General features: G+C 36.9%; 1 protein-coding gene across 15 annotated transcripts in view; it reads right to left on the bottom strand.

The window, feature by feature from the left end:
• Positions 1 to 27,585, bottom strand: part of MBD5 (methyl-CpG binding domain protein 5) — a 408,863-nt gene that overhangs the window by 27,012 nt on the left and 354,266 nt on the right. For 14 of the 15 annotated variants that reach the window (XM_087435146.1, XM_087435150.1, XM_087435153.1 and 11 more), the window contains 2 exons: positions 14,502 to 16,637; positions 525 to 1,544 (listed from right to left, as the gene is read on the bottom strand). In XM_087435146.1, coding sequence (XP_087291272.1) covers positions 525 to 1,544; positions 14,502 to 16,637 — 3,156 coding nt within the window. The remainder of the gene's footprint in view (positions 1 to 524; positions 1,545 to 14,501; positions 16,638 to 27,585) is intronic. The other variant, XM_087435158.1, reaches the window with a different exon arrangement.

Here is a 27,585-nt window from a genome sequence, read left to right as displayed (position 1 = left end):
TTCTTTGAACTTGGGCAAACTTTGAATGTTTTTATGCCTTGTTTCTTATTTTGCTGGATAAGCATTTAGTTTTGTTTATTTAGGGATCACCTGGAAAAAGAATTCCTCAAACTGTTTCCATCCAGGGTGCAGCTGCTCATACTAACCCTGTGATGCCACACCAACTAAAATTCAAATAAAAGTTATTTTTAAGATGTACCTGTGCTTCATTATTTGAAAAATAAGACTTCATTTGGCTTAAGAGAATGATGGGTAGGTTAGGTTTAGGTGGCATCAGAATTAGAAGAGAAAGCAGATTAAAATGATATTTAGTATTGCTAGAATAGGGGAAAAGGAAAAAGTCATTTTCATGTTTGTATAACTACGGTTGTGTGCGGGTGTTATTATACTTAGTTCCTTAAGCAAGCTGTGACATAACAAAAACATTTTTAAAAATAGCGTGACAAAATGGAGTTTTTAAAAAGGAGAAAATAGAATCAGAAAGACGTTTCTTTTGTAAAAATTTGTGAAAACATTTAACTTACCAAGCAGACCTGTCCCCAGTAGAGGGTTAAGTAGCTGTGGCACCACAGAGTTACTGTTGAGTTTAGCTGGACCAGGTGTATTCCCAGCATTATTAGATATATTCAGCAATGTTTCTGCCATTGACACCACTGCTGTCCCACCAAGTGTTGAGACAGTCAGTGCTGCCACTGCTGATGATGTAGTGGTTGTGGTAGTGGTTGCCTGGGAGGAAGTTGCTATGGAAACCTCTGGATGATTAGCGGTGTTGGCGGATGCCGAGTTCAGGACACCTCCCAACAGCTGGGGATTCAAGGCCATTAATCCTGAGGCCCCAGTGACAGCGGGGAGGAACAGGGGGTTAAAAGTTGTGTCACTGCCTGCAAAGCTTGGTAAAGGGTTCCCCAGGGGGCTGGTTAAAAGGGTCTCAGCTCGGCTGTTCTCTGACTGATTGCTTGGCAAATGGTCTGGTGGGGCTGTCATCTGTGTTAATGAGGGTAAAGGGGTATTTTGCTGTTGCAAAAGATCTGAGATGGTCAGATTGAAAGATGGCAGGGGAAGCATGGCAGCTGCTTGGTTCTGAAGCAGGGCTGCTAAGAGCTGAAAGTGAACAGGTTGCAATACCTGCCCATCCATGTCACCGGAGAGAAAAGCTAAAGCAGCGTTTACATTCGGGTTGAGAAAACCTAAAGGGTGGAGGTTGATCTCAGACTTGCCTTCTCCTGCTGAAGGCTGGAGGATATTTAATAGATTCTGGTTTAGGAGATGCTGTTGATTCACTGGCAAAGAGATAGGTAGAGAACTGAGGAGGCTGGGATTCAAGGGGTGTGGAAGATGGTTGTTTGAAGTGCTGTTGGATGGAAAATGAAGTGCGTGCTCCTGGCCAACAAAAGGAAAATCACTCCCAATGGGCAGCTGACTCTGCAGTGGATTTCCAGCTGCGGTGGTGACTATGACGCCATCTTGAAGAACAGATGTTGTCTTTGTGATGGCAGGATGGTTGGTGCCAGCTATGGCTATGGAAGATGATGGTCCTGAAATACCTAAAATGAAAAAAACACAACCCATTTATTAATTATGGATGTTAAGGAAGACGACCTCATAAAGATACATTGAGATACATTTCAGTTAATTTGTTACATGTCACCTTTGCCCACTTTAATCACATTAATTGTAATCAGAGATAATTTGACATCTGTTAATGAAACTTAAGTTTAACTTTATACTTCCTAACCTACTTTGAAAATACATGTATTGAAGAAATTTAGCATATTTAGAAATAGCTGTTTCTATTCAAACAGCTTGTTTTTCAAAGCTGGACAAGGTGAAGATGGGGGAATCTGTGTTGTAGTTCATTCAATTGGGTAGATAAAAGTAACAAGGCTTCATTTTTCAAAATATGTTTTTACTTTTTTAAAAAAGGCATTGGTCTGCATTTGTAATTATAGTACTTGCTTTTAGGGAAAAAAACAACAACTAGAATATACATGAGAGTATAAAACAAAATAAAAAGTACCTATAAAAATAACTATTAATATTTTAGTGCATAGTTTTCTGGGCTTTTCCCACTTGTATGTATATGCAGATGTATATATACATATGACATATTTTAACAGAAATGGAATCATGCTATTTTATAACTTTTCTTCATTTATCAATATATTGTATCTTCCCATGTTAACTATAGAACCATTTTACTAACATCATGTATGGATATACCATAATTTAATCAACCTACAGTCACAGATATTTTGATTGTTTACAAACTTTTAGTATTTTTTACTATTTTACTAAGCAACACTATGATAAACATTCTTATTAACTCATCTTTGCCAACATGCCCAATTATTTGCTAAGGATAAATTCCTAAAAGTGGAATTCCAGGGACAAAAGGGTTATATATTTTTAAGGCTTTGGATACATATTGTCAAACTGCCCTCCAGCAAAGTTGATCAATATACATGCAATTTACATTTCTATAAACAGTGTATGGCAATGCTCATTTCTCACCAACACTGTGTTTTATCATTATGTTTTCATCTTTGTCACCAAGATAGCATAAAGATACTTTGTACTCATGATTCCTTAAATCAGACCAGTCTTCACCCAAATACCATTCTTAATCTTGAAAGTCTTACACTAGAGATGAAAATTCAGGGAATTTAGTATTTAAAAATATAACATTTCAGTCGCTTATTATAGTTGTTTTGGTTGTTCTCAATTCAAGCTGACAATAGAATTCCCTGGAGTACTTCAAAAAAATAAAACAAAACAACGCCTGGGCCCTATCCCAGACCAGTTGAAAACTCATCTCTTGGGGTCCGCCTGGACAGTAGCATTCTTTGAAATCACCCCTGGTGATCCAGATGCACTAGGGGTGGGGTGGGGAGAGTGAGAATCACATTCTGTTAGAAAGGAACCTATAATCATCTTTTCATAAAAGGTCTTCTCTAAAGAGGTGCACTGTTTTATGTAATACATGTATTTGGCAAATATTTATTATTACAAGCATATGCATTTAATTTTATATTAAACATGTACATGGCATAATGAACAATACCAGTGTTACTGAAAATCTAAAATAATTCAAACACTTTACCGCTGTGCTATGCCATAACAAGAAACTTTATATTTGACTATGTAACCATTGAGGTCTTGTCTAAACACAAACAAATGTTTCCCAAGTTGTAATAGTACAAACGTAATTTTTTATTCTTATTTTCTCCTAATGGAGTAACATAAGAATTTTTCCTTTTTGATATGTACTTTGTATTAATATTTTAAACCACATAGTATATGGATTGACCATATTTAATGAAAACTTCTGATAAAGTTTGGCATTTATATTTTGATTTTTTTCATCTTTTTATATAACACAGGGATGAACATCTTCCTGCCTATGATACTTTCCTACCTTTGAATTTTTCCTAAGGAAAAATCCTTAGGATCTCATAACATCATTGGCATGATTGTTATGAGAATCAAAAATAAGTAAAGGCTTGTAATGTGTAAAAGTCTATACAAATAAAAGGAGTAATCATTGTCATCATTATTATTGACGTAAGTAGTTGTAGTTAGTTAGTTAGTTAGATGTGGTAAAGTAGTAAGTACAAATCAGCATATCCAACGCACTTTATAGAATAACCCTATAGCACGACTTCGCAATTTTTCCCAGCTGTCACGTATGCTTTTTTTTTAAAGCTCTGTGTTTCATTTCAAGAATGAGATTAAAAAAACCCTCTGAAAATACATAAATATTTATAAAATATTGTCAAGAAATAATGACTATGTTCACAGAGTGGGGTAGGAACATCTCGAATGCTGAAGTAGGCATACGGTATACAATTTTTAAAATATTAATTCAGATTTGTAATAAAACAATCAACACCTTAAACATTCCATTGCTTCTTAAATCGTGGTGATATTTCCATAAATAGGAACTGTGCTTTATTTGCATTTGAAAACCATCTTTTTAAACAAACTAATAAAAACTCTTATTTACTAGTAATCACTATCTCTGGCCTTTATTCCTATCAGCTAAATAATAATGACATATTTAAATGTCCAGATCACCATATCTCTAACCACAGTCAGAGCACATTTTCAAAATACTCTAGCGTATATATAGTAAGGCTTTGTAGATGAAGGGTTTCCTTAGAGGTTATTATTTTTTTATCTTTATTTGTAAGAGAGAAGCATCCATATTTAGGATTCAAGAAAGTAGCCATTTGGGTACATTATTCTAAAAATTCTCCATTTAAATATTCCTGAGGAAAGACAATAAAGAAAATATAGTTACTCTGGGTGTATTTTTGCGTTACAAACAAGCAGGTGATGAATATCACAAGCTTCTTAAGGGTAATATGTGGATCAAGGACTATTTTTTATTTTCTCTAATTTTCAATAGATCAATTCAACAAACAGGCGTACTCTGCTGAACAAAAGGACAGAAATGGTGATACAAAACCAAACCAAACCAAACCAAACCAAACCACAACACCCTGCCTTTTCCTGCAGGAACTCAGACTTTAGGCAAAGTGATAAACACACGAATCTCCCTGTCTCTCTTTTTCCTCCCTCAAATATACATTTATTGAAGCTTATTATGAAGAAGGAAATTTTAAAGCTCTTTTCATATAGCTAGTGCAACTATAATGCAATATGCTAAGAGCTCTAACAGGTATATAACACGGGAACAATTGTAAAACTGAAGGTGTTAGGGAAAACTAAGCAAGTGGTAACATTTGATCTGGGATTTGAGAGTGGAAAAGGAGATAGAAAGGGCTTCTAAGTAGAAGCAAAGTAATGTAAAAAAAAAGACAAGGAGATAATAAAGGGCATGGAGGGTAATAGAGTCCTATGCATCCTCAACACAAAGAAATAGTACTGAAAATATTGTACACTGCTTTCCCACACACTCCAGCCCTCCTACTCATGGTTAAACCTGCTGCCTTAGACAAGCAGGGATGAAATTTGAAATCATCTAAACTATTAAAAGCAAGGACCACTTATTTTCCTCTGTATTTACACATGGTTGGCATTCAACAAATGTTTGTTGGTTGAATGAATCTATTAAGAAAATCAAAAAACTTACACTCAACTTCTAGAACTCAAATCATTTGATGCTGTGTGTGTGGCATGTGTGTATGTGGAGAAAGGGAGAGAATACCACCCACTTGCACAGAAAGTGAAAACTGAGTCTCCAGTGTATTGGCCCAATGCCAGGAGATAAGGGCTGCTGGAAAGGAGACGGCTGGAAGATGATGAGTTACTTTAGAAGACTCCCAGGTGTTCCAGGGAGTTAAAATCACCTTATAGAGGAAGAGGTCCATCCCAAAGTACTCTGAGTTCTTAAAGTCACTCCTTAATGCTTGGGTCATTCAAAGAGGACTCTGAAGTTTTATAGCTGGAGGGAAACTGGAGATTGCTTATTTCTGAACCACTTAATCTTGAATAGGCACTCTCTGGTGAACCTACTTCATAGTTCTGCATAAAAACCTTATGATCTGTTGAAGCATGTGGGGAAAAATGCTTTCTTACAGTTGATTTTTTTTTTTTTTTGTGCAGCCAAGATGTTTTGTGCTTAATCTAATGAAACGGACAGTTGCTAAAAGTTTTTTAAGAAGCAAATTATTCACTAAACATTTAGCAGTTAACTAACCACAAGGCAGCTGGGGGGCCGGCCTGGTGGCGCAAGTGGTTGAGTGAGCACGCTCCACTGCGCAGCGGCCTGGGGTCCGCTGGTTCGGATCCTGGGCGCACACCAACGCACCACTTGTCAAGCCATGCTGTGGCAGCGTCCCATATAAAGTAGAGGAAGATGGGCATGGATGTTAGCCCAGAGCCAGTCTTCCTCAGCAAAAAAAGAGGAAGATTGGCAGATGTTAGCTCAGGGCTGATCTGCACAAAAAAGAAAAAAAAAAAAAGGCAGCTGGTTGCCTGGAACAAATTAGTAAGTTGGAGAAGTCCTTTAATTGGAAAAAATTATTATTTCATGCCAGCCAGCAGCATCGTGAACTGGCACAATTTCTCTTTCTCATTGTCTCCGTTGCTTTTAAAGAAGTAGGAGAGAAGATTGGACAGCCACCCAATAAACTTTCCTGTTGCGATATCACGTGCCTGGACACCCAGTCAGAGATTGAGATAGTCTAGTAGACAAGGAAATGATGGTGGGAACTTGTCCAGTGCGGTAGATTTCCAGATACCAACGGTACTCTTTGCACAGACATATAATTTATGATGTGAGTGTATATGTGTGTACATACAGAAATAGCATCAGAAAATTTTTTTAAAGGGTATTTTCCTACTAATTTCATTCTGGAGATGTTTTATCTGCCTTATTATTTAAAAAATGCTTTTCAAAACGAAAGTAATGTCTACCTCTTTAGATTTATTTCTATTCTTCATTACCAATATTCTTTGAGAAAAGTCGTTGTTAATATTATATTACACTCTTCTATGGCTGGCACGGAAGTATTAACAATATTGTTGTACATGTCTTTGTATGTATGCAAGAGAGAGCATAAAGCTCATATCAAATGGACCAATAAGGTGTTTAAGAATGTAATTATACCACAGTTTGATCTGTATCTCCGATTTTGAATAAATACTACTTTATGCTAGAAAACTTTTTCTAAATTGATACACCCAAATACTGATTTTTATCCATAAAATTCAAGAACCTAAGAAATGAGTCATATAGAAGGTACTCCTTCACCATTTGACCTTTATCATTTGCTTTGGCAAGTGTACTTTAACTGTAAACTGGGTCAATCGTAATCCTTAATAAAAATGAATGCTTCTAGAGACAAGAGAAAATATCATGCCCTAGTGAGTCTAATAAATGATTCACTTTTCACCCCCAGAGAAATCGTAAAATTTTCTGCTCTATATTTACAGGACTGATTTTAGAAAAAGTAGAAAGATAATTTTTATGAGAACTCTAGATCTTCCAACAAGACATTATTTTCCCAAGCCTTAGTAAAGGCGTGGTAATATGTATTTATATATTGATTGTATATACCAATCTCTATCTTTGTGCTTTGGATCCTGATGTAAATTCCTAGCATTCCTTTACCAGAAATAGGCAGGAAGCCCTAGTGACTAGTGGCTATTCCTTCTCCACAATGAAGGGAGGGAGGGATCCAAAACCAAACCACTTAGAAGAGGGGGAAGGATCAATGGCATTGTCTGAGGAAATGCTCTCCACCCTCAACAGAGCCAACCTGCTGGGGAGGAGGAAAGAATACAGATGCAGCTTGAATCTTGGCATATGTTGTCTGAGTAGTTACGATTGTATCAAGGAGGTCAGTCTTGTGGTGGTAATGGAGTCAGACAAGAAAAAGAGATGTGATTTTTTTTTGCTACTGATCATTTCTATTTCCTTTCTTAACACACAGAATTACTCTGAAAACTTGGAATAAATGAAAAATGCCTGAGATTTTTGTTTACTCAAGTAACAAAAGTTTTTTTTTTTTTTTGGTGAGGAAGATCAGCCCTGAGAAAACATCCACGCCAATCCTCCTCTTTTTGCTGAGGAAGACTTCCTCTACTTTATAGGGGATGCCGCCACAGTATGGCTTGACAAGTGGTGCATCGGTGCGCGCCGGGGATCCAAACCCAGGCCACCAGCAGCTGAGCGTGCGCACTTACCAGCTACGCCATGGGCCTGGCCCCAAGTTTTTTTTCACAAATGCTTTATATCACATTTCTCTTAATATTTATTGTAAGGAAACAAATGTTGAGAAAAGAGTTAAGTCTCTTGCTTGGTAGGATTTCTGTTCTTGAAATATGCTAGAGTAAAAGTTAAAATGCTTCATCAATATTCCAACTGTAAGTTTTATCTCCTTATTTTGTTTAATGAGCAGAGCAAGCAGAGTTTCTAGATTATTAATACAGTTAACTTTGTATCCTTCCATTCTATACTATTTTATCTGCAGCTAAAACAGTGCTTAGCCCATATTCGGTGCTCAATAAATATCTGCTGAGTTACTTGCCTCATCAATATTCTAAGACAGCATTTAAATCTATTTGGGGCCGCAAAATCATTTTAGTATGCCCCAACCAGTAATATATATATATATTTTTTAAGATTTTATTTATTTTATTTTTCCCCCCCAAAGCCCCAGTAGATAGTTGTATGTCATAGCTGCACATCCCTCTAGTTGCTGTATGTGGGACTCGGCCTCAGGATGGACGGAGAAGTGGTGCCTCGATGCGCACCCGGGATCCGAACCCGGGCCACCAGCATTGCAGCGCGCGCACTTAACCACCAAGCCACAGGGCCGGCCCCCAACCAGTATATTTTGATAAATGAAATAGAAAAAAGAGCACATTGAGTAGCTAGGGTATTATTTTGTGGAAACTTTCTGTTAACTTATATACATATGAGTGCTGGGTCATGTCTGTTAGTGGGTGATAAAATCTTTTCAGTGGGTCATGACTGTCATACACACAAAAAAAATAGAATAAGATAGAATCAGATAGAATGGGATCAAAAATATCAGAGTATATCACATGTAATGTGTTTTTTCAGAAAACTTTTATTTGTTATACATTAAAAACATATCTCTAGTGGATTGTAATGCAAGTTAGTTTCTTACTGTGGGAAGAAGTAAAAAAAAAGTTTGAAGAACACTGCTTTTACAATCAGGCCTCTGAGTTGCTCAACTCTGTGGGGGATGGTCTATGGAGTTGTGCTTCAGGAAGCCTATTTATCAGACTATAGTGCGAGAGGTGTCTCTATGAAGATGTGCAGCACAGGAGCCCTGCTCTAGGGTATTTGTGATAAATACTCTCTCTTATACCTGTTCCCATGGGTCTTGGATAGATATTCCAAACATGCCCGGACTAGCTCCTACCCTAGGAGTATCTCAGCAACTCCTTCAGACGTCTGTTATCTAGTTCCATTTTTAACCTGCAAAAAGGTGAGTTGTTACTTTGAATTTGCAAGAAGTATAATTCTTAGAAAATAATTTTTAGTTTACTCTTTATCTGGTTGGCTTTAATGTTTGATACAAGTTCCTAGAAGGTAAGAACATTATGATTTGATTTATTTAGCACTACCTGCATGTGGAAATGAAATCTATTTTGATGACATCATAGGAATATTTTTAAGCATTATTTTTGATGAGTCAAATTTTTATAGAGTTAACACAATTGCCTAGAATTTGGGTACTTTTATAAGCTGCTTCAATGTTTTCAGACCACTTGTTTTAGTAAATAATAGTTTAGGCATCTACTAGAGAACTGAAGGATTTCTAGTGGCTTTATAAGTAGAGCTTAGTGTACTGCAGTGGAATAAAATTCTCCCAATTTGCAAGCTGGGACAATTTATTTCTTGAAAGGTACAAAATAGATCATTGAATCAGCAAACATACCACACCACTCTGAGTTCTGTTATCACCTTTGATTACACAGACTCAACATCTAAAGTCAAACATATTTTAACTCCTCCTGTTGTACACAAGGAAATATTAAACCTGGAATATGTAAACAAAACAAGTGGTGTAACCCTGATATTAGGAAGCCTTCTTAAACAGCAAGACATTGTCTGTTGTAAAACTATCTTACAGCAAAGAAGAAACGGCTCATTTTGCAAAAATTTAACCAAAAGAATAGACATAGATTTTTAACACACAATAAAGAATTTAATATAGTTTTGGTATTTGGTTAAAAAACAAGAGCAGAGGGCAACTTTTAACGTAGAAGCCTTGTGCATCAGATGAAGGATAAAATCTAGGCATTTAAAAATTTGGGTGGAAATACTTTCAACAGCAACTATTATTAATTCTGTCACAAACTTAAAGGAGCCTCTGCCTTTCTTCACTCTAGGTTAGTCTATATAAGACTAGAATATTATTTCTACACAAACTTCCCATATCCTGGGAGGGCTAACTTACATAGCACAATCCACCCTTGAGCATTATTATCCCATAATCTTTTTGCACCTGTAACCTCAAATGTAGGGAATGACAATTTCCCTTTATTTTCTTTACTGGCATGTTCTGAGAATAAATAAATATGTAGAACAAAAAACCAAGCTGATTACTTTACAGTCTTTTACCCAAAGTGTTCTTTTGTGGTTTCTATTTCATTTTCTTACACCTACCATATCAACGGCTGTACTGAATTTCAATCAAATGTATTTTGTGCTGAAAGAAAAACACCTTCTTTTCCAGAGCTTTAAAAAATATATATAAATATCCATGAACATATATTTATTCATAGGTTTATTTATAGTCTTGTTAGTCAATGTATATCTTTTAGAGTTAAGGCAAATAAATGTTTGAATTATTTTCTCTTCTGGTACAAACTCATACTCTGCCCCATGAGAACATCATATTTTCATGTGTTTATAGAAAAGCTGATTAAATGTTTTTTATTAGGAAAAAAATAAGAATATAAAAAGTATTTTAAAGTGAAAAACTTGTATTTAGTGACTTTATCACACTGGAGGAAGAAAAGGTTCAGTTATTAAGTTGGTTAGCAGAGTACTCTAAATCTTCTTGCTTTTTTGAAAACTGTGAAAAACCAGAGGGCCATGGAAGGGATGGATTGTCATTTGGACACTGACAGTGCTGGGTCCTCTGCAGAGGCTTGGGACATGTGTGTCAGCACATATATAGTCAGCAGGTGGGCAGCAGGAGGCATGGGCCCGATGAAATTTGCCAGTCAAGGGCACCTGATTTTGGATTCCTCCCTAAACCAAAACACCACAGGACACGTCCTGCAACCACTTAAATGCTGAAACTTGTCTCTCTTCATAAACTGAAAAGTTGCTTTAAATGTCCACTACTGATGGATTTCAGAACAAACCTGCATTCAGCAGTTTGAGTGTCTGGACTGAGAATCAGGAACTTTGGGGTTTGGTTGCCAGATCCACCAGAGCTTTGCTTTGCAACCTGAAGAATGTCACCAAGTATCTTACTGGTCAGTTCTAAATCTGTTACATGAAAATATTAAACTTTACCTGTAATTTGATATCCAAAAAGCTAACAGAATTGTAAATTTTCCAATGCAAAGTGTTTAGAGAGCTTTAGTGGAAACACAATTTCAAAACACCAACTAGAGCCTTGTATAGTAAGTTTTAGAAACGTTTTCTAAGTATTTCATATCTTTTATCCATATATCCTATCCTTTATTCAAATCTTTTATTATCTTTGCCTCCAATTCCCATACCTGAGTTGTTATACATTTTAAATGCATCCCATAGAATTCACATATAGGTTTAAAAAATCAATATTTGGGTTACTTATGACAAAAATTCTCTTTAAAAGAAGTTTTTGAAAATAAATTACCAATCAAATTAAGCATTTTCAGAGCAAGTGATTTCTTGTCTTAATTGATTTCTTAATGTAACATTTTTGAGCTGCTGCTTAGGAGAGTGGAAAAAAGGCACTGGATTGAGCAGGTCACTTGCGTTCTGTCTAGGCTCCGTTACTACAGAATAGAGTCGGACCATGGCACCCGTGGGTCTCTTTCACCCTACTGTGCTATCATGCTTGGAATGGCAAGACTAGCATCTGCATAGTCCCCTCCTTCAAAGGTTTATTGACATGTCACCCACTAGGAAACCCACTCTTATCTGAGTAAGTGAGATGATACCAATTCATTAAAATAAAGGTCACCAAATGTGATTCACAAAGAGGGGGCAGTTCTCTTGATATTTTGGCCATTTCATCTGTATTGATACAAACATTCTAATCATTGTATACTATGATATCAGAGTCCAAAGAGAGAAGACAAAAATAACTGTTGTCTAAAAGTGCATCAAAAATTTACAAAGGTGGCTTCTAACAACATCAATGTTCTTTAATTCATCATGTGTTGGGTATTTTTAAAGATTTTGAAAGTGAAACCAGTATTTTGGACCACTAAATGTTTCAGATGAAGAACTCAGAAGAAGACCAGCTGGGAAGAAAATGGATTTTAGAATCAGATGAACCTGAGTTTGAATCCTAATTCAGTTATATTTGATCTTGGACAGTTATTTAATTTCTCTGAGGCTCAGTTTACTCATCTGTATAATGGGGACAATAATATCTTCTACTGTGGAAAACTACACAAATTAGAAATACTATAGATAAATCACCTAGCACATATTAGGTACTCAACGATAGCTACAAGCAACATGTTAAGAATAAAATGTGTTTTTCTCCTCATTTTTTACTGGTATGCTAGGAATAGCCAGTAAAACCTACAGGGATAGCTGTGACTGTCATCTGCTGTCTGACTCTGAATGCCCAGACTTGGCATTTATTTGATGGATGGATAAATGTCAGTGTAAATAAATATCTAGGCTAAGCAATTAACAGTGACAGTACGTTCAGTTGACACAGTTCACTACGTATCAAAAAGAAACACAGCATTAGAGACCTCTTCAACATTCAGCTCATCAAGTGCTACATTAATTAGTAAATCTACCCATTTTCATAACCAGCTGCACAGCAGATCTATGTACGTTAATTAGTATTTAATTTTATTGGGTTCAATATTTTAAAAATTCTTACTGACCTAGGTTTTTATCAAGCATATGCTTTCTGTTAGCTTACACATCACTGGTCACATCCATACCATTACCAGATATTTATTCTTGTCCCTTTTAGCTATTTATATGCTAACACTTTTCTTATATTAATAAATATTCAACCTGTGACAATCCCAGCACTGGCAATCCAGATCTGATGTTTTACAGAGATGCATGGAACAAGAAAATACATGTCCAAGACTGTATAAAATAAGTCTAAACTTAACAACCAGATGAAATAAGAATATAAATAAATGTTGGTCTTTTCCATTATAGAAGTATTGAAATACATCATTAATAAAATATATACACTTTGCAATATGAACTTAGACCTGAAACAAAGTAAGTTGAGGTAAGGGGTATCAAAACTTAAAGATATAACACAATGAGGCTAAAAATGTCTCATCTAAATGATTGAAGGTATGCTTAATAAATATGGTACATTTTTAAATAGTGACTGATTTTATGCAACTTTAATCTGCTAAACGAGTTAAGATTAAATTTTCATTTGTGTTGAATTATCTAAAAAGGATTATGAGTCATTGAAAAGTTGGAAGCCCCTTTGGAATAAGTATCCTGTTAAACACATAAAAAATAGTTTCATGAGATTCCTTAGACTAAGAATATCAAGAAGGCACTAATCATTTCAATTATCTTCTCTACCTTATATTCTTTTTAACACAAGAGGCCAATGAACAGTTCTTCATTAAATACTGACATCAAAACATAACACATAACACAAATTGCGGAGGATGGCAGGTGTAAGTAGTGACACCAGGAGGCAAAACACTTGATTTTACTATCAGCAACGAAGACATGTAGGTTATGATGCTTTTCCAGCATGGTGGTATAATGCAGTCTATACATATCTACACAATAGCTTATTTTTAAACACCTTAGCAGTTTTCTAATTTCCAGTAGCAATCTGGTTTTTAAAGCCCACTGTTTTCATATCTGAATAATATTTTTTCTACAATCATCTTTTATTTCCTCTCTGTCATTTCCCACAAATCTTTTAAATCATTAGTGTTGGGTTTGGGTATTCTTTCTAATGTTTTCATGGTCAAATTTTCTGATATTCCAATGAATTTATCTCTTTAGTGCTTCTTTACAGTTTTTTATAACAACTTCTGAGGACTCTATTGCACAAAACACAGTTCTTTCTAATGTGTCTACTTTTAAATAAATTTGTCTCCTTCATTAATAGTGGATGAAGAGATATAATAAATTTGGATTCAAAACCTTAATGTCAATGGTAAAAATAAAGGTTTAGTTCTATAAGAAAATTGTAGAACAATTTCAAGATCAAAAATTCTGGAAATCAGGTTTTCAAGCCTTTTTTTTATTAGAAAACTTAAATTATTACCTTTTTTAAAAGGGAGGAGCCAATATCCATTTTTGAATTTTCTCAAACAATAATAAAGGATAGCAAACTAGAATAAGAAAACACATTAGAAGACAGCTTTCTACTTCATACAACGTCTAGTTACCTTTTCCTATCCATTCACCTATTTCTGGTCAGCAGCAAGAACAAAAAATCCATTTATTTTTGCCTTTTTGGGTTTTCCAAGATGAGCTTCATTTACCTGAATACAAACAAAAGCTTGGGGAAACGGCTTTTGTATTGGCATAAACCAAGTACATGTCTCATGAACCAGGAAACCCTGCCTTCTATGGCTTCTTTTGTAGTTTAGAGTCCAATGGTTATAGAACCAACTGAAAGTCGAACGATATTCAAAATGACACAGATTGACAAGAAATAACGGAAACATGGAAGCCCCTTGGCTGTTATTTTTTTCTAATAGACAAATCCCTAGCATTCTGTAAATAAAATTATAAATACTAAAGAAATGATGAGAATTTCACAATGGGGAAAGGATCATTTCTTATCATAATAAATATCTTTGTACAAATTTTAAAAAACGTAGAAAAGTTTAGTACCTTTGGGTACTTTTTTCTAATAAAACCATACCTGCTTCAGAACTTGTTTGATTATAGCTGCTAACAATGCTGTTTGGTATCACTGGAGTGGAGGACGTTGAAATTCTTGACTGAGGTGGATTGGGATGTAATGAATTTCCTAAAGCCATGCCCGACTGACTGAGCATCCCACAGTTCCCGCTAGCCTGAATCTGATTTATTAAACCTGCAAGATGGTGGTTCGGGACTGGACTGTTACTGTGAACAAAGTTAGTGTTTGCATTGTGGCAGTGCACGGCTTCCCCTCTTAAAGGTATGTTCTGTGTCAGTGAATTCTGAAGAACACTGGAGTTCATATTGGGATCTGTAAAATGCAGCTGGTTAGCAGAGCAAGGCAAAGCAGTATTTGAGCCCCCACAACCCGGGGTACTATTGCTACTCAAGTGAGAGCTTTGACAACTCATAGACTGTAGTAACTGAGACATTGAACTGATGGGAAATGAACCCTGACCCTGCTTCCTTAGCAAGTCAGGTCCAGGTTTAGGAACTGCAGAACTATCCATTTGAGACTGTCTGAGCAAACTCAACACTGTGGTAGGTGGCTGTTTTCTTTTCCGCAATGAGTCTTTTTGCTGAGACATCAGCTTATCTCTTAGTGCTGCTCGACCACTTTGCCCTTCACCTGTTGGGAGAAGCATGTTGGCAGTAGGAGGGAACATGGTGTTTAAAGTGCTATGTCCTTCAGCGTTGCCACTGCCAGCAACAGCTCCAGAATTGCTACTGCTGCTACTGTTGTTACCAGCAAGTTTGTTTTGATTTGCTAGCTGTGCTTTGGCTGCTGCTGAGAGTAAACTACTTGCTGGAAAGGAGGCAGCATTGTGCTGGTTCAAGATCTGATTTAAAGGCATTCCCAGCAAACCAGGCTGACTCTTTACAGAACCACTTCCGGCAGAGGCAGTAGGAAAAGCTGCACTGCTTGGGGTATTTAGTACATTACTCATTCCAGCAATTAATGGGTTAGGGATATCCTTGTACTGATGATGTCCATCGGACTTGGTAGAAGGGCTTGATGGCATTGATGGCCTTGGGGACCCTATTGTTGACCTTGGTGACCTGGGTGGAACCTTAATACCACTACAAGTGGCCTGGGGTCCTAGAGGTGGCATCATGAAATTTCCGTGATCCGATGATGTGGAAGATGAGCGTGATCTTTGGGGAGATGCCTCAATCCTTCCAATTCCAGTCCCCATCATGTGCACTGGGGATGTCACTGGAGAAGGGGACAGGGAAGTTGAAGCTGAATGCTGAACTCTTTGTACATGACTCCCATGATTCATGTGACCAGGTTTTACGGTTGGCAAAGGGAGATTACTTGGCAAAGGAACAACAGCAGGAGGCATGCTTACATTCATCACAGGTACCTGAGAGTGGACATTTGAATGGAAACTAGTCGGATTAATGATAACAGGGTTCTGATTCACTGGTTTACTAGGAATAGGGTCAAGAATGCCAAGTGGATCTTTCTCAGATGTTAATGGCTTTTTCTGAAGAGCACAAGAAGGTGGAGGAGGGGGAGGCGGGCCTTGGGGTGGTTTGTGGTGGAACATTGCTCGTGGTATTTCCATATTAGTTGAAAAATTACACATTGGTTTTTTCATTACTGGACTCTTTGTAGTCAAGGTTGGGGAAAGAGGTATATTAGTCCTTCCAGCCATTGCACAGGATGACTGTACAGGAGAACCATGTAGCATTACTGAAGGTGGAGAAAGAGGAGTCCTACTCAGGTGAATAGGACTAGAATTGGGAGCTCCATGAAAACCAGGATTATTTCTTGTGAAAACATCAGGGCTTCCAAGTGAGTCAGTCCTTGGAGAGATTGAGCCATCTCCATATATCTGGGAACCTGATGATGCTGGGCTGGGCATGCCTCCATGGCTGCCACGGAATGGAGACTTCTGTCCATGTTCACTGCTGCCCAATCTCTGCCGGGGGTAGACAGGGTGGAGTTCTTGTTGCTGGCTTCCAGGCAGTTCTTGTACATACAGCCTTCCCATGGCATTTGATGATCCAATCATTAACTTGAAAGGATTCTTACATTCAGGCATTACAGAATTTGTAATTCCTTCATGAGATTTATTTCTTACGGATCTTGGAGTTGCTGCCCGTGAAGGTACTACTGGAGTTGCATCTGACGTGAAAGAGAAAAAAAAAAATTCTGTTAGTAGTCTCAATTCTTTTGTGTTGGGAGATGGGGAAGGGAAAGAAAGGAGGAAATGAGGAAGGAAGGGCATCTGGAAACAGAAATTTGCAAATAGAAGCTGTGACTCTACGCGATTAAAAAAAAGTTCTGCACTCTACATTGAACGTTGATTTAAAAAATGGACATTATTCTCCCTTGGTTGACCAAAGGCTCTCAATAACTGCTCATTATACTTGTTTGCCTCTTATCTGTTAAGAAAGGATGGGGGAATCTGAAGAATCAGTACATACTGACATTAGCCATTCTAACAATATTTAGAATATGCAATATCAAGATTGACAGCCCAGATGGAAACGGTGATGTTACTATCTTGTTTGATTTGAATTTTTTAAGAATGCAGTAACAACAGAAAATCATAATCTGAGTGGCATAATATTTTCTTGGATGATTTAAATGAATTGCCATTTTCACCAGAAAATCCGTTAGCCTATAAATGTTTCTGTTACGTTACTGAAACTTCTCAGGACAGCTACAGAAACTCTTCTTTATCCCGACATTTTCACTGTGAGAGCAAAAGGGTCTTAATCTTGGGGAATTAGGTGAATGGGATTCTGAATCTTTTATAATGGGAGCCATAACAACCATAAAAATGCAGTGATGTTACAATCATGCATAGCTTCACATCAAGTCTGTAATACTGGAACACTGTAGTTTCTCTGCCCTCAATCAGTCATTATTGTAAAAACAGCTTTAGTCAACCAACTCAGGTAAAAGATTGCAATTCTTCTTTTAGGATAGAATTCCTATGCAAGATTTAGTCAGAGTGCTAAAATCTTCAGTATGGGATTCCGATTGAGTATTCTCTTTTTACAGAGTGCATTGCTCCCTCACTGGCTTTTTGGAATCCCTTCAGTTCTTGTGGAGATCAGACAGAAGAGAGGCAACAAAAGAAAGCTGGCTCATCATACAGAATTTTCACTCTATCATGTCAGAATTCTAGGTTTAAGTTTTTTAGCCCTTAAAGATGTTTAACTATTTTATAAAGTTGTGCCTTCTTAAACAGGGATAGCAAATAAAATTAGTTTCATATGCCAATTCCCATCAACTGCTGGTGGCTGCTTAGAGAACTATGTTGAAAAAAATGCCGAGCTTCAGCTGGGCTCCATGAGAAAATGCCAATGAGTCTATTACAGGTACAGGGGACAAGAGTGGTACCATTCATATTATATATTGGCCATCCATATTCCGAGACTTTGAACATATTAGCAAGTATACTTGGATTCATTTAGAGGTATATTTACTTAAATGGATAATTGCAAATTTAAAATAAACATACTTCTCCTACCTGCTAGGTAGTTTACAGGTTAAATCATATCATAACAATTTCTTTTTTTTTTTTATAATTTTATTTATTTATTTTTCCCCCAAAGCCCCAGTAGATAGTTGTGTGTCATAGCTGCACATCCTTCTAGTTGCTGTATGTGGGACGCGGCCCCAGCATGGCCAGAGAAGTGGCGCGTCGGTGTGAGCCCAGGATCCGAACCCGGGCCGCCAGCAGCGGAGCGCGCGCACTCAACCGCTAAGCCACGGGGCCAGCCCTATCATAACAATTTCTAAGACAGCGGTTTTCAACCTGGGGTACACAGAAGTCTAGGTAAGGTGCATTCAAGAAGTAAGAGAATGCAGTGAACATAGATTTTTCTTGGGAAACATGGGATTTCTGTTTCTAGCATGGTGTAGATTCTTTGATAGAGTGATTTCTGGATATAATATATGAAAAGCTGAGAATTGATATAAGAGAATTACAGCAGATAAACTCAACTGAACTTATTTTCTCATTAAGGAGAGATTTTTAAAGTTTATAACAAAAGAAATAATACATAAAAAATATTGAGGCTATTGTGCTTGGCATATGGTGAGAACACAGTTGTCTGTAATAACATCACTAGCATTATTATAGGATTGACTGTGTCCTCTTGAGTAACAAAACTATTGAGTTGTGTCTTTTCTTGGCTATTTATATAATTATCTACAGTTCATTAAAAATATAGATATTGAGAAGGTGATGTCAGCATCATGGTGGAGTGAGTTGTTCCCTTTGGCTCTCTCCTCTAAATGGACATTCTAGAACTAAATGGACATTCATTAACCAGCAGAAGATTCCCTACACAGCACAACAGGATGTCTGAGAGATTCACACAGCTATGCATCTGAAGGTGGGTGGACTGGATCCCAGAAAGCAGTGGAACTAGGTGAGCACACCCCTCCCCCTCCCTGGCGACAGCAAGCCAGGTCACAGATCCTCACACAGGGGTCAGCGTGACTGTAAGAGGAGGTGGGAGCAGCCTGGCCCATGAGACTCTTTTGGAGTTGTAGCCTGGCCTGCGGCAGTGCCCACTGTGCCACGGCAGCTCTGCCGGTGGGAATGCTATACACCGAGTGGTGGCAGCTCAGCCCCCGTGAAGGTGCCCATCTGCCAAGTGCAGTGCAGACAAGAAGGCACGCCACCTGCAGAGCACAGCAGCCTGTGGGACCCACCAAATAGTGACTCAGCCCTCATGTAGGTGCCTCACCCGCCTAGCACAGCAGCTCAGCCAGTCCCCTGCCAAGTACAGCGGCCCTGCCTGCATGAAAGCGACCTGTCTGCTAAGCACAGAGGCCCCGCCTATGGTGTGCAGCCTGCCCGCCCAGTGCAGAGGCCTTGCCCATGTGAGCACAACCTACAGAGTGGCTGTAGCCAGTCCATGCAAACGCAGGGCAGCCCTACCCGTACAACTTCCAGCAGATGGGGCAGGATCAGAAAACACAGCTCCTGCTCTCTACCAGCGGTGGCAGGTGGAATCTGTGATCTGATACTACCACAAGTGCGCTGGCAAAAGATCAATTCATCAACACCATGAAGAACTACAGAAACACTTCAGAGCAGAATGAAAATGACAAATCTCGAGAAACCAATCACAGAAATTTACAATCTAAATGACAGAGAATTCAAAATAGCTGTCATAAAGAAACTCAATGAGTTACAAGAAAACTCAGAAAGACAGTTCAATGAGCTATGGAATAAAATTAATGAGCAGAAGGAATACTTCACCAAAGAGATTGAAACTCTAAAAAGAAACCAAACAGAAATTCTGGATATGAAGAACACAATTAAATGAGATAAAAAATAATCTAGAAACCATAAAAAATAGAGCTGATGTTATAGAGGACAGAATTAGTGAATTAGAGGACAGAAATATAGAAATGCTTCAGATAGAGGAGGAGAGAGAACTAAGATTTAAAAAAATTGAAGAAATACTTCGAGAAATATATGACTCAATTAGGAAAAGCAATATAAGAATTATAGGTATTTCAGAGTGAGAAGAGGGGGAGAAAGGCACAGAGAGCTTGTTCAAAGAAATAATAGCTGAGAACTTCCAAAACCTAGGGAAGGAACTGGACTTGTAAGTACATGAAGCTAATAGAACTCCTAATTACATCAATGCACAAAGATCTTCTCCAAGGCATATAATATTAAAACTGGCAAAAGTTAATGACAAAGAAAAAATATTAAGGGCAGCAAGGCAGAAAAAAATAACCTACAAAGGAACGCCTATAAGGCTTTCAGTGGATTTCTCAGCAGAAACCTTACAGGCTAGGAGAGAATGGAATGATATACTCAAAATACTGAAAGACAAAAACTTTCAGCCAAAAATACTCTATCCAGGGCCAGCCCTGGTGGCTTAGTGGTTAAGTTTGGAGTGCTCCACTTTGACAGTCTGGGTTCAGTTCCTCGGTGCGGGCCTACACCACTCGTCTATCAGTGGCCATGCTGTGATGGTGGCTCACATGCAAAATAGAGGAAGATTGGCAATAGATGTTAGCTCAGGGTAAATCTTCCTCAGACAAAAAAAAAAAGAATATTCTTTCCAGCAAAATTATCCTTCAGATATGATGGAGAAAGAAAAGCTTTCCCAGATAAACAAAAGCTGAGGGAGTTCATCGCCACTAGACCTCCTTTACAAGAAATGATGAAGAAAGCCCTCCTACTTGTAACAAACAGGCAAAGGTTTACAAAGCTTTGAGCAAGGAGATAAACAGACAGACAAAATCAGAAAATTGCAGCTTCTATCAGAAGAGGTTAGCAAACCTTAATTATAACAAAAAAGATAAAGGGAAGGAAAGCATCAAAAATAACTATAAACACTTCATTTTAATCACAAACTTACAACACAAGAAAGAATAATGTGTGAAAACAATAACCCAACAGGGGAAAAGGAAAGGGGTGGAACCTGCTTAGGTTAATGGAGATAAGAGGTTATCAGAAAATGGACTTTTAATCTACGAGATCTTTTAATCAAACCTCACGGTGCCCACTACACAAAAAATCAGAACACAGCCACAAATCATAAGTAAAGAGAAAACTGAGAAAACCATCACAGAACACCACCAAACTGAAATGGCAGTCAGAAATACAAGGGAAAAGAAACAATGGAAATATAACACACCTGGAAAACAAGAGATAAAATGGCAGTGTTAAGCCCTCATGTATCAATAATCACTCTAAATGTAAATAGATTGAACTTTCCAATCAAAAGACACAGAGTGGCTGGATGGATTAAAAAACATGCCCCAACAATATGCTGCCTTGAGGAAATACATCTCAGCTCTAAAAACAAACACAGGCTCAGAGTGAAGGGACGGAAGATGATACTCCAAGCAAATGGCAAGCAAAAGAAATGAGGTGTTGCCATACTTATATCAGACAAAGTAGACTTCAAGACAAAAAGACAATGAGAGACAAAGAGGAGCAGTATATAAGGATAAAAGGGACATTCCACCAAGAGGAAATAACACTTATGAATATATATGCACCTAACACAGGAGCAGCAAAGTATATACAGCAACTACTAACAGACCTAAGGGGAGAAATTGACAGCAACACAATAATAGTAGGGGACCTCAACAACCCACTTACATCAACAGATAGATCATCCAGACAGAAAGTCAACAAGGCCTTAAATGAAACACTAGACCAGATGGACTTAATATATATAGAGCATTCCATCCAAAAACAGCAGAATACACTTTCTTCTCAAGTGCACATGGGACATTCTCAAAGATAGATCATATGATGGGAAACAAGGCAAGCCTTAATAAATTTAAGAAGATTGAAATCATATCAAGCATCTTTTCTGACCACAACGCTATGAAACTAGAAATCAACTCGAAGAAAAAAGCTGAGAAAGTCACAAACATGTGGAGATTAAACAACATGTTACTGAACAACCACTGGAGCAATGGAGAAATCAAAGGAGAAATAAAAAATACCTGGAAACAAATGAAAATGAAAACACAGCATAGCAACTGTTACAGGATGCAGCAAAAGCAGTGCTAAGAGGGAAATTTACAGCAATACAGTCCTATCTCAACAAATAATAAAAATCTCAAACAAATAATCTTAAACTGCAACTAAAAAAAGAAGAACAAACAAAGCTCAAAGTCAGCAGTAGGAGGGAAATAATAAAAATTAGAGCAGAAATAAATGAAATAGAGACTAAAAAACAATAGAAAGGATCAATAAAACTAAGAGCTTGTTCTTTGAGAAGATAAACAAAATTGACAAACCCTTAGCCAGACCCACTAAGAAAAAAAGAGAGAAGTCTCAAATAAATAAAATTAAAAATGAAAGAGGAGAAATTACAATGGATACCACAGAAATACAAAAGATTATAAGAGAATACTATGAAAAACTGTAGCCAACAAATTGGATAATCTAGAAGAAATGGATAAATTCTTAGACTCATACAACCTTCCAAAACTGAATCAAGAAGAAATAGAGAATCTGAATAGACCAATCACAAGTACAGAGATTGAAACAGCAATCAAAAACCTCCCAAAAAACAAAATTCCAGGAGCAAATGGCTTCTCTGGAGAATTCTACCAAACATTCAAAGAGGAGTTAATACCTGTCCTTCTCAAACTATTCTAAAAAATTGAAGAAGATGGAATGCTTCCTAACTCATTCTGTAAGGCCAACACTACCCTGATACCAAAACCATACAAGGACTATACAAAAAAGGAAAATTACAGGCCAATATTGCTGATGAAATAGATGCAAAAACCCTGAACAAAATATTGGCAAATCAAATACAGCAATACATTAAAAGGATCATACACCATGACTAAGTAGGATTTATACTAGGAACGCAGGGATGGTTCAACATCCGCAAATCAATCAATGTGATACACCACATTAACAAAATGAGGCATAAAAATCACAGGATCATCTCAACAGATGTAGAGAAAGCATTTGACAAGATCCAACATCCATTTATGATAAAAAACTCTCAATAAAATGGGCATAGAAGGAAAGTACCTCAACATAATAAAGGCCATATTTGACAAACCCATAGCCAACATCAAACTTAATGGTGAAAAACTGAAAGCCATCCCTCTGAGAACAGGAACAAGAGAAGCGTGTCCACTCTTGCCACTCCTATTCAACATAGTACTGGAGGTTTTGGTCAGAGCAATTAAGCAAGAAAAAGAAATAAAAGGGATCCAAATTGGAAAGCAAGAAGTAAAAGTCTCGCTGTTTGCGGATGACATGATTTTATATATAGAAAATCCTAAAGAATCCACCAGAAAACTCTTAGAAATAATCAACAACTACAGGAAAGTTGCAGGGTACAAAATAAAACTACAAAAATCAGTTGCATTTCTATACTCCAATAACAAGCTAGCAGAAAGAGAAGTCAAGAAGACAATCCCATCTACAATAGCAACAACAACAACAAAATATCTAGGAATAAATTTAACCAAGGAGGTGAAAGATCTATATATTGAAAGCTATAAGACATTATTGAAAGAAATTGAAGAAGACCTAAAGAAATGGAAAGATATTCCATGCTAATGGACTGGAAGAATAAATGTAGTTAAAATGTCCATATTACCTAAAGCAATCTATAGATCCAATGCAATCCCAATCGGAATCCCAATCACCTTCTTCATGGAAATAGAACAAAGAATCCTAAAATTTATGTGGAACAACAAAAGACCCCAAATAGCTAAAGCAATCCTGAGAAAAAAGAACAAAGCTAGAGGCATCACCATCTCTGACTTCAAAATATACTATAAAGCTATAATAATCAAAACAGCATGGTACTGGCACAAAAACAGACACACAGATCAATGGAACAGAATTGAAAGCCCAGAAATAAAACCACACATATTCAGACAGCTAATCTTTGACAAAGAAGCCAAGAACATTCAATGGAGAATGGAAAGTCTCTTCAATAAATGGTGCTGGGAAAACTGGATAGCCACATGCAAAAGAATGAAAGTAGACATTATCTTACAGCATACACAAAAATTAACTTGAAATGGATTAAAGACTTGAATGTAAGACCTGAAACCATAAAATTTATAGAAGAAAATACAGGTAGTACACTCTTTGACATCAGTCTTAGCAGCATCTTTTCGAATACCATGCCTACTCAGGCAAGGGAAAGAAAAGAAAAAAAGAAATGGGACTACATCAGACTAAAGAGCTCTGCAAGGCAAGGAAACCATGAACAAAATGAAAAGACAACCCAAAATCATATTCCAACCCAAAAGACAACCCGCAAATCATATTCCAACAAGGGGTTAATTTCCAAACTATATCAAGAATTCATATAACTCAACAACAAAAAAACAATAACCTAATCAAAAAATGGGCAGAGGATATGAACAGACATTTTTCCAAAGAAGATACACAGATGGCCAAGAGGCACATGAAAAGATGTTCAACATCACTAATTATTAGGGAAATGCAAATCAAAACAACAATGAGATATCCCCTTACATCTGTCAGAATGGCTATAATTAACAAGACAAAAAATAAAAAATGTTGGAGAGGATGTCCAGAAAAAGGAATCCTCATACACTGGTGGTGGGAATGCAAACTAGTGCAGCCACTATGGAAAACAGTATGGAGATTTCTCAAAAAATTAAAAATAGAAATACCATATGCTCCAGCTATATACCACTACTGGGTATTTATCCAAAGAACACGAAATCAGCAATACAAAGAGATTTATGCACTCCTATCTTCATTGCAGCATTATTCACAACAGCCAAGATGTGCAAGCAACCCAAGTGCCCATCAACTGATGAATGGATAAAGAAGATGTGGTATATATACACAATGGAATACTACTCAGCCATAAAAAAGACAAAATCATCCCATTTGCAACAACATGGGTGGATCTTGAGGGTATTATGTTAAATGAAATAAGCTAGACAGAGAAAGACAAATACTGTATGATTTCACTCATATGTGGATGATAAACACAGGGATAAAGAGAACAGATTAGTGGTTACCAGAGGGGAAGGGGATCAGGGGGTAGGCAAAAGGGGTAAAGGGGCACATATGTACGGTGACGGATAAAAACTAGACTATTGGTGGTGAGCATGATGTAGTCTACACAGAAACTGATAAATAATAATGTACACCTGAAATTTCACAATGTTATAAACCATTATGACCTCAATAAAATAATTTAAAAAAATATAGACATTGGCATTTTTTTATATTCAATAAAATTTAGAAAATAGCTATGGTGTAAAAAGGATTTCTTCCATACTTTGATAAAAATATTTACCATTTTTAGAATAACAGGAATACTAAATAAACAAACAAAAGCCATGCTGCTCTTTTGTTATAGTTAGGAACTAAAGTATTACAAGAGTTGGCAAATGTAAATACTCGGCACTCATCAAGTGCTTTCCTGTATATTCAAGTTGACTCTTTGAAAGAATAAATAGAAACTAAATATATGTTTATGTTTGTAAAATAAAGAGAGGTAAAAACTAATATATGAGTCTTCTTAACTTGTAATTATTTAAAGCTGAACCTTTAAACATAGTTTAAAATTAGAAAATTGAAATAAATGCTATGTGTGAAGCTAGTAAAAGAGTAGCAATTAATCCAATAAAGTATACCATTTTAAAAGGGGATAGCGATATATTTCTTACACCTGCACTAGTTTAATATTTACCTTTAATTTCAATAATGAAACTTCTATAGACAGGGTATAAGAAAGGACCTAGATGACGACTCTATTAAGGTCATTAAAAGGGCGACAAGGCAGACTCTGTAGAGAGAGGTACAATTGTTTGGTATAATGTGATGTGCGAACAGCAGCAGAGTATGTGGCAAACACACATGCAAGGTAATATGCAAAAATGAAAACAGAGTTCCATCAAGGTGGCAAGATAATGGTAAATTTTAAATAATTTATTACTATTAAATGTCTTTAAATTGTTACAATATCTTTTAACTTAAAAAATGTAGCTCATGAGAAGAAAAAGAAAAATACCCTAAAAGATTTTTTTCTTACATACCTTAGTAGAGCAATTTTTTCTGATCACTCCTGTTAAAGTTTAAAGGTTAGAAGGTTATTGGAAAGGAGCTCTCGGTTAATAATTGCTAAACTTTTCTCTCCCTGCCCTCTTCACACGAGTTGTAAGTGTGAATCTTTAAATAACTGTATTATGTCGCAACTGCTCCTCTTTGCATCTAAGGCTGTCAATAATTTGGCCTCAATTTACCTATACAGGTTTAATCTTCCACTCAAGTCAGATTAGGTTCCACAGCATCCCTTAATTATGCTACTCATTCCGGACAAGAATTTTCTTATTTTGTCTCAGATGTCTAAATCCTATCATTTTCCAGGGACGGTTCAAATCTTGAGTTCTTCCATAAAGCCTTCTCTGATCACTACAGGTTACACTCATCATCTCTATTTTTCAGAACTCTGCAAAACAATATCACTTATTCTTCATAGAAAAAATACTTTGCAGGGGGCCAGCCCAGCGGCGTAGTGGTTAAGTTCATGCACTCCACTTTGGTGGCCTGGAGTTCGCAGGTTCAGATCCTGGGCATGGACCTAAACACCACTTATCAAGCCATGCTGTAGCAGGCGTCCCACATATAAAGTAGAGGAAGATGGGCACAGAAGTTAGCCCAGGGCCAATATTCCTCAGCAAAAAGAGGAGGATTGGCAACAGATGTTAGCTCAGGGCTAATCTTCCTCACCAAAAAAAAAAATACTTTGGCACTTAGCATATTTATCCTGAATTACTATTCAAGTGTTAAGTAGATTGTAATTTAGAGGGAGTTCATATTCTAACTCATTACAAAAAGAAGTTCCTTAGTCTTGAAATATAATTCCACAGATTACACATTAATCATAAAGGGAAAGGGTACCTTAACAACGGAGAATTCAGATGGACATAACTTTAAGCAATCAAACTTAATGATATCAACATGGGATAAACTGATATTATGTGCCTCCTAATGAGGACGTAACATGACGTATGCAGCGTTCCTACCAAAATGTGTTTAACCTGAGAATAAATATGAGGAAACAATCAGGCATATCCAAATTGAGGAACATCCTGTAAAACTGGCCCGGACTCTTCAAACACGTCAACGTCATGAAAGATTTAAAAAGACTGGGGCATTGACGTAAATTAAAGAAATGTAACAACTAAGTGCAGCGCACAATCTTTGATTGCATCCTGGATTTCAAAAAGACTAGATTAAAAAAAAATAAGAAATTATTAGGACAATTGGAGAAATTCAAATATAGACTGCATATTAGATAATAATATTATATCAGTGTTAAATTTCCTGAATGTGATAGACTATGGTTTATGTAGAGGAATGTCCTTGTGTGTTGAAATATTTAGGGATGAATTGTCACAATATCTGCAACTTCTGCAACAAAATGTTAACTGGTGAATCTAGGTGAAGGGTACATGGGTACTCAATGAACTGTTCATGTAATTTTCTCATAGCTTTGAAATTTTTAAAAAACGAAAGCATGTGTGCATGCATGTGTGTTGGGGGACATACAGAAAGTTCCTGGCAAGGTGATTTCTGTTAGTAGGTGTTTAATAAATGGCT

This window comes from Ceratotherium simum, chromosome 9 (assembly GCF_057802395.1).
Source record: "Ceratotherium simum simum isolate JZ-2026a chromosome 9, ASM5780239v1, whole genome shotgun sequence".
NCBI classification, from domain to species: Eukaryota; Metazoa; Chordata; class Mammalia; order Perissodactyla; family Rhinocerotidae; genus Ceratotherium; species Ceratotherium simum.
This window is presented reverse-complemented; position numbering and strand designations above follow the sequence as displayed.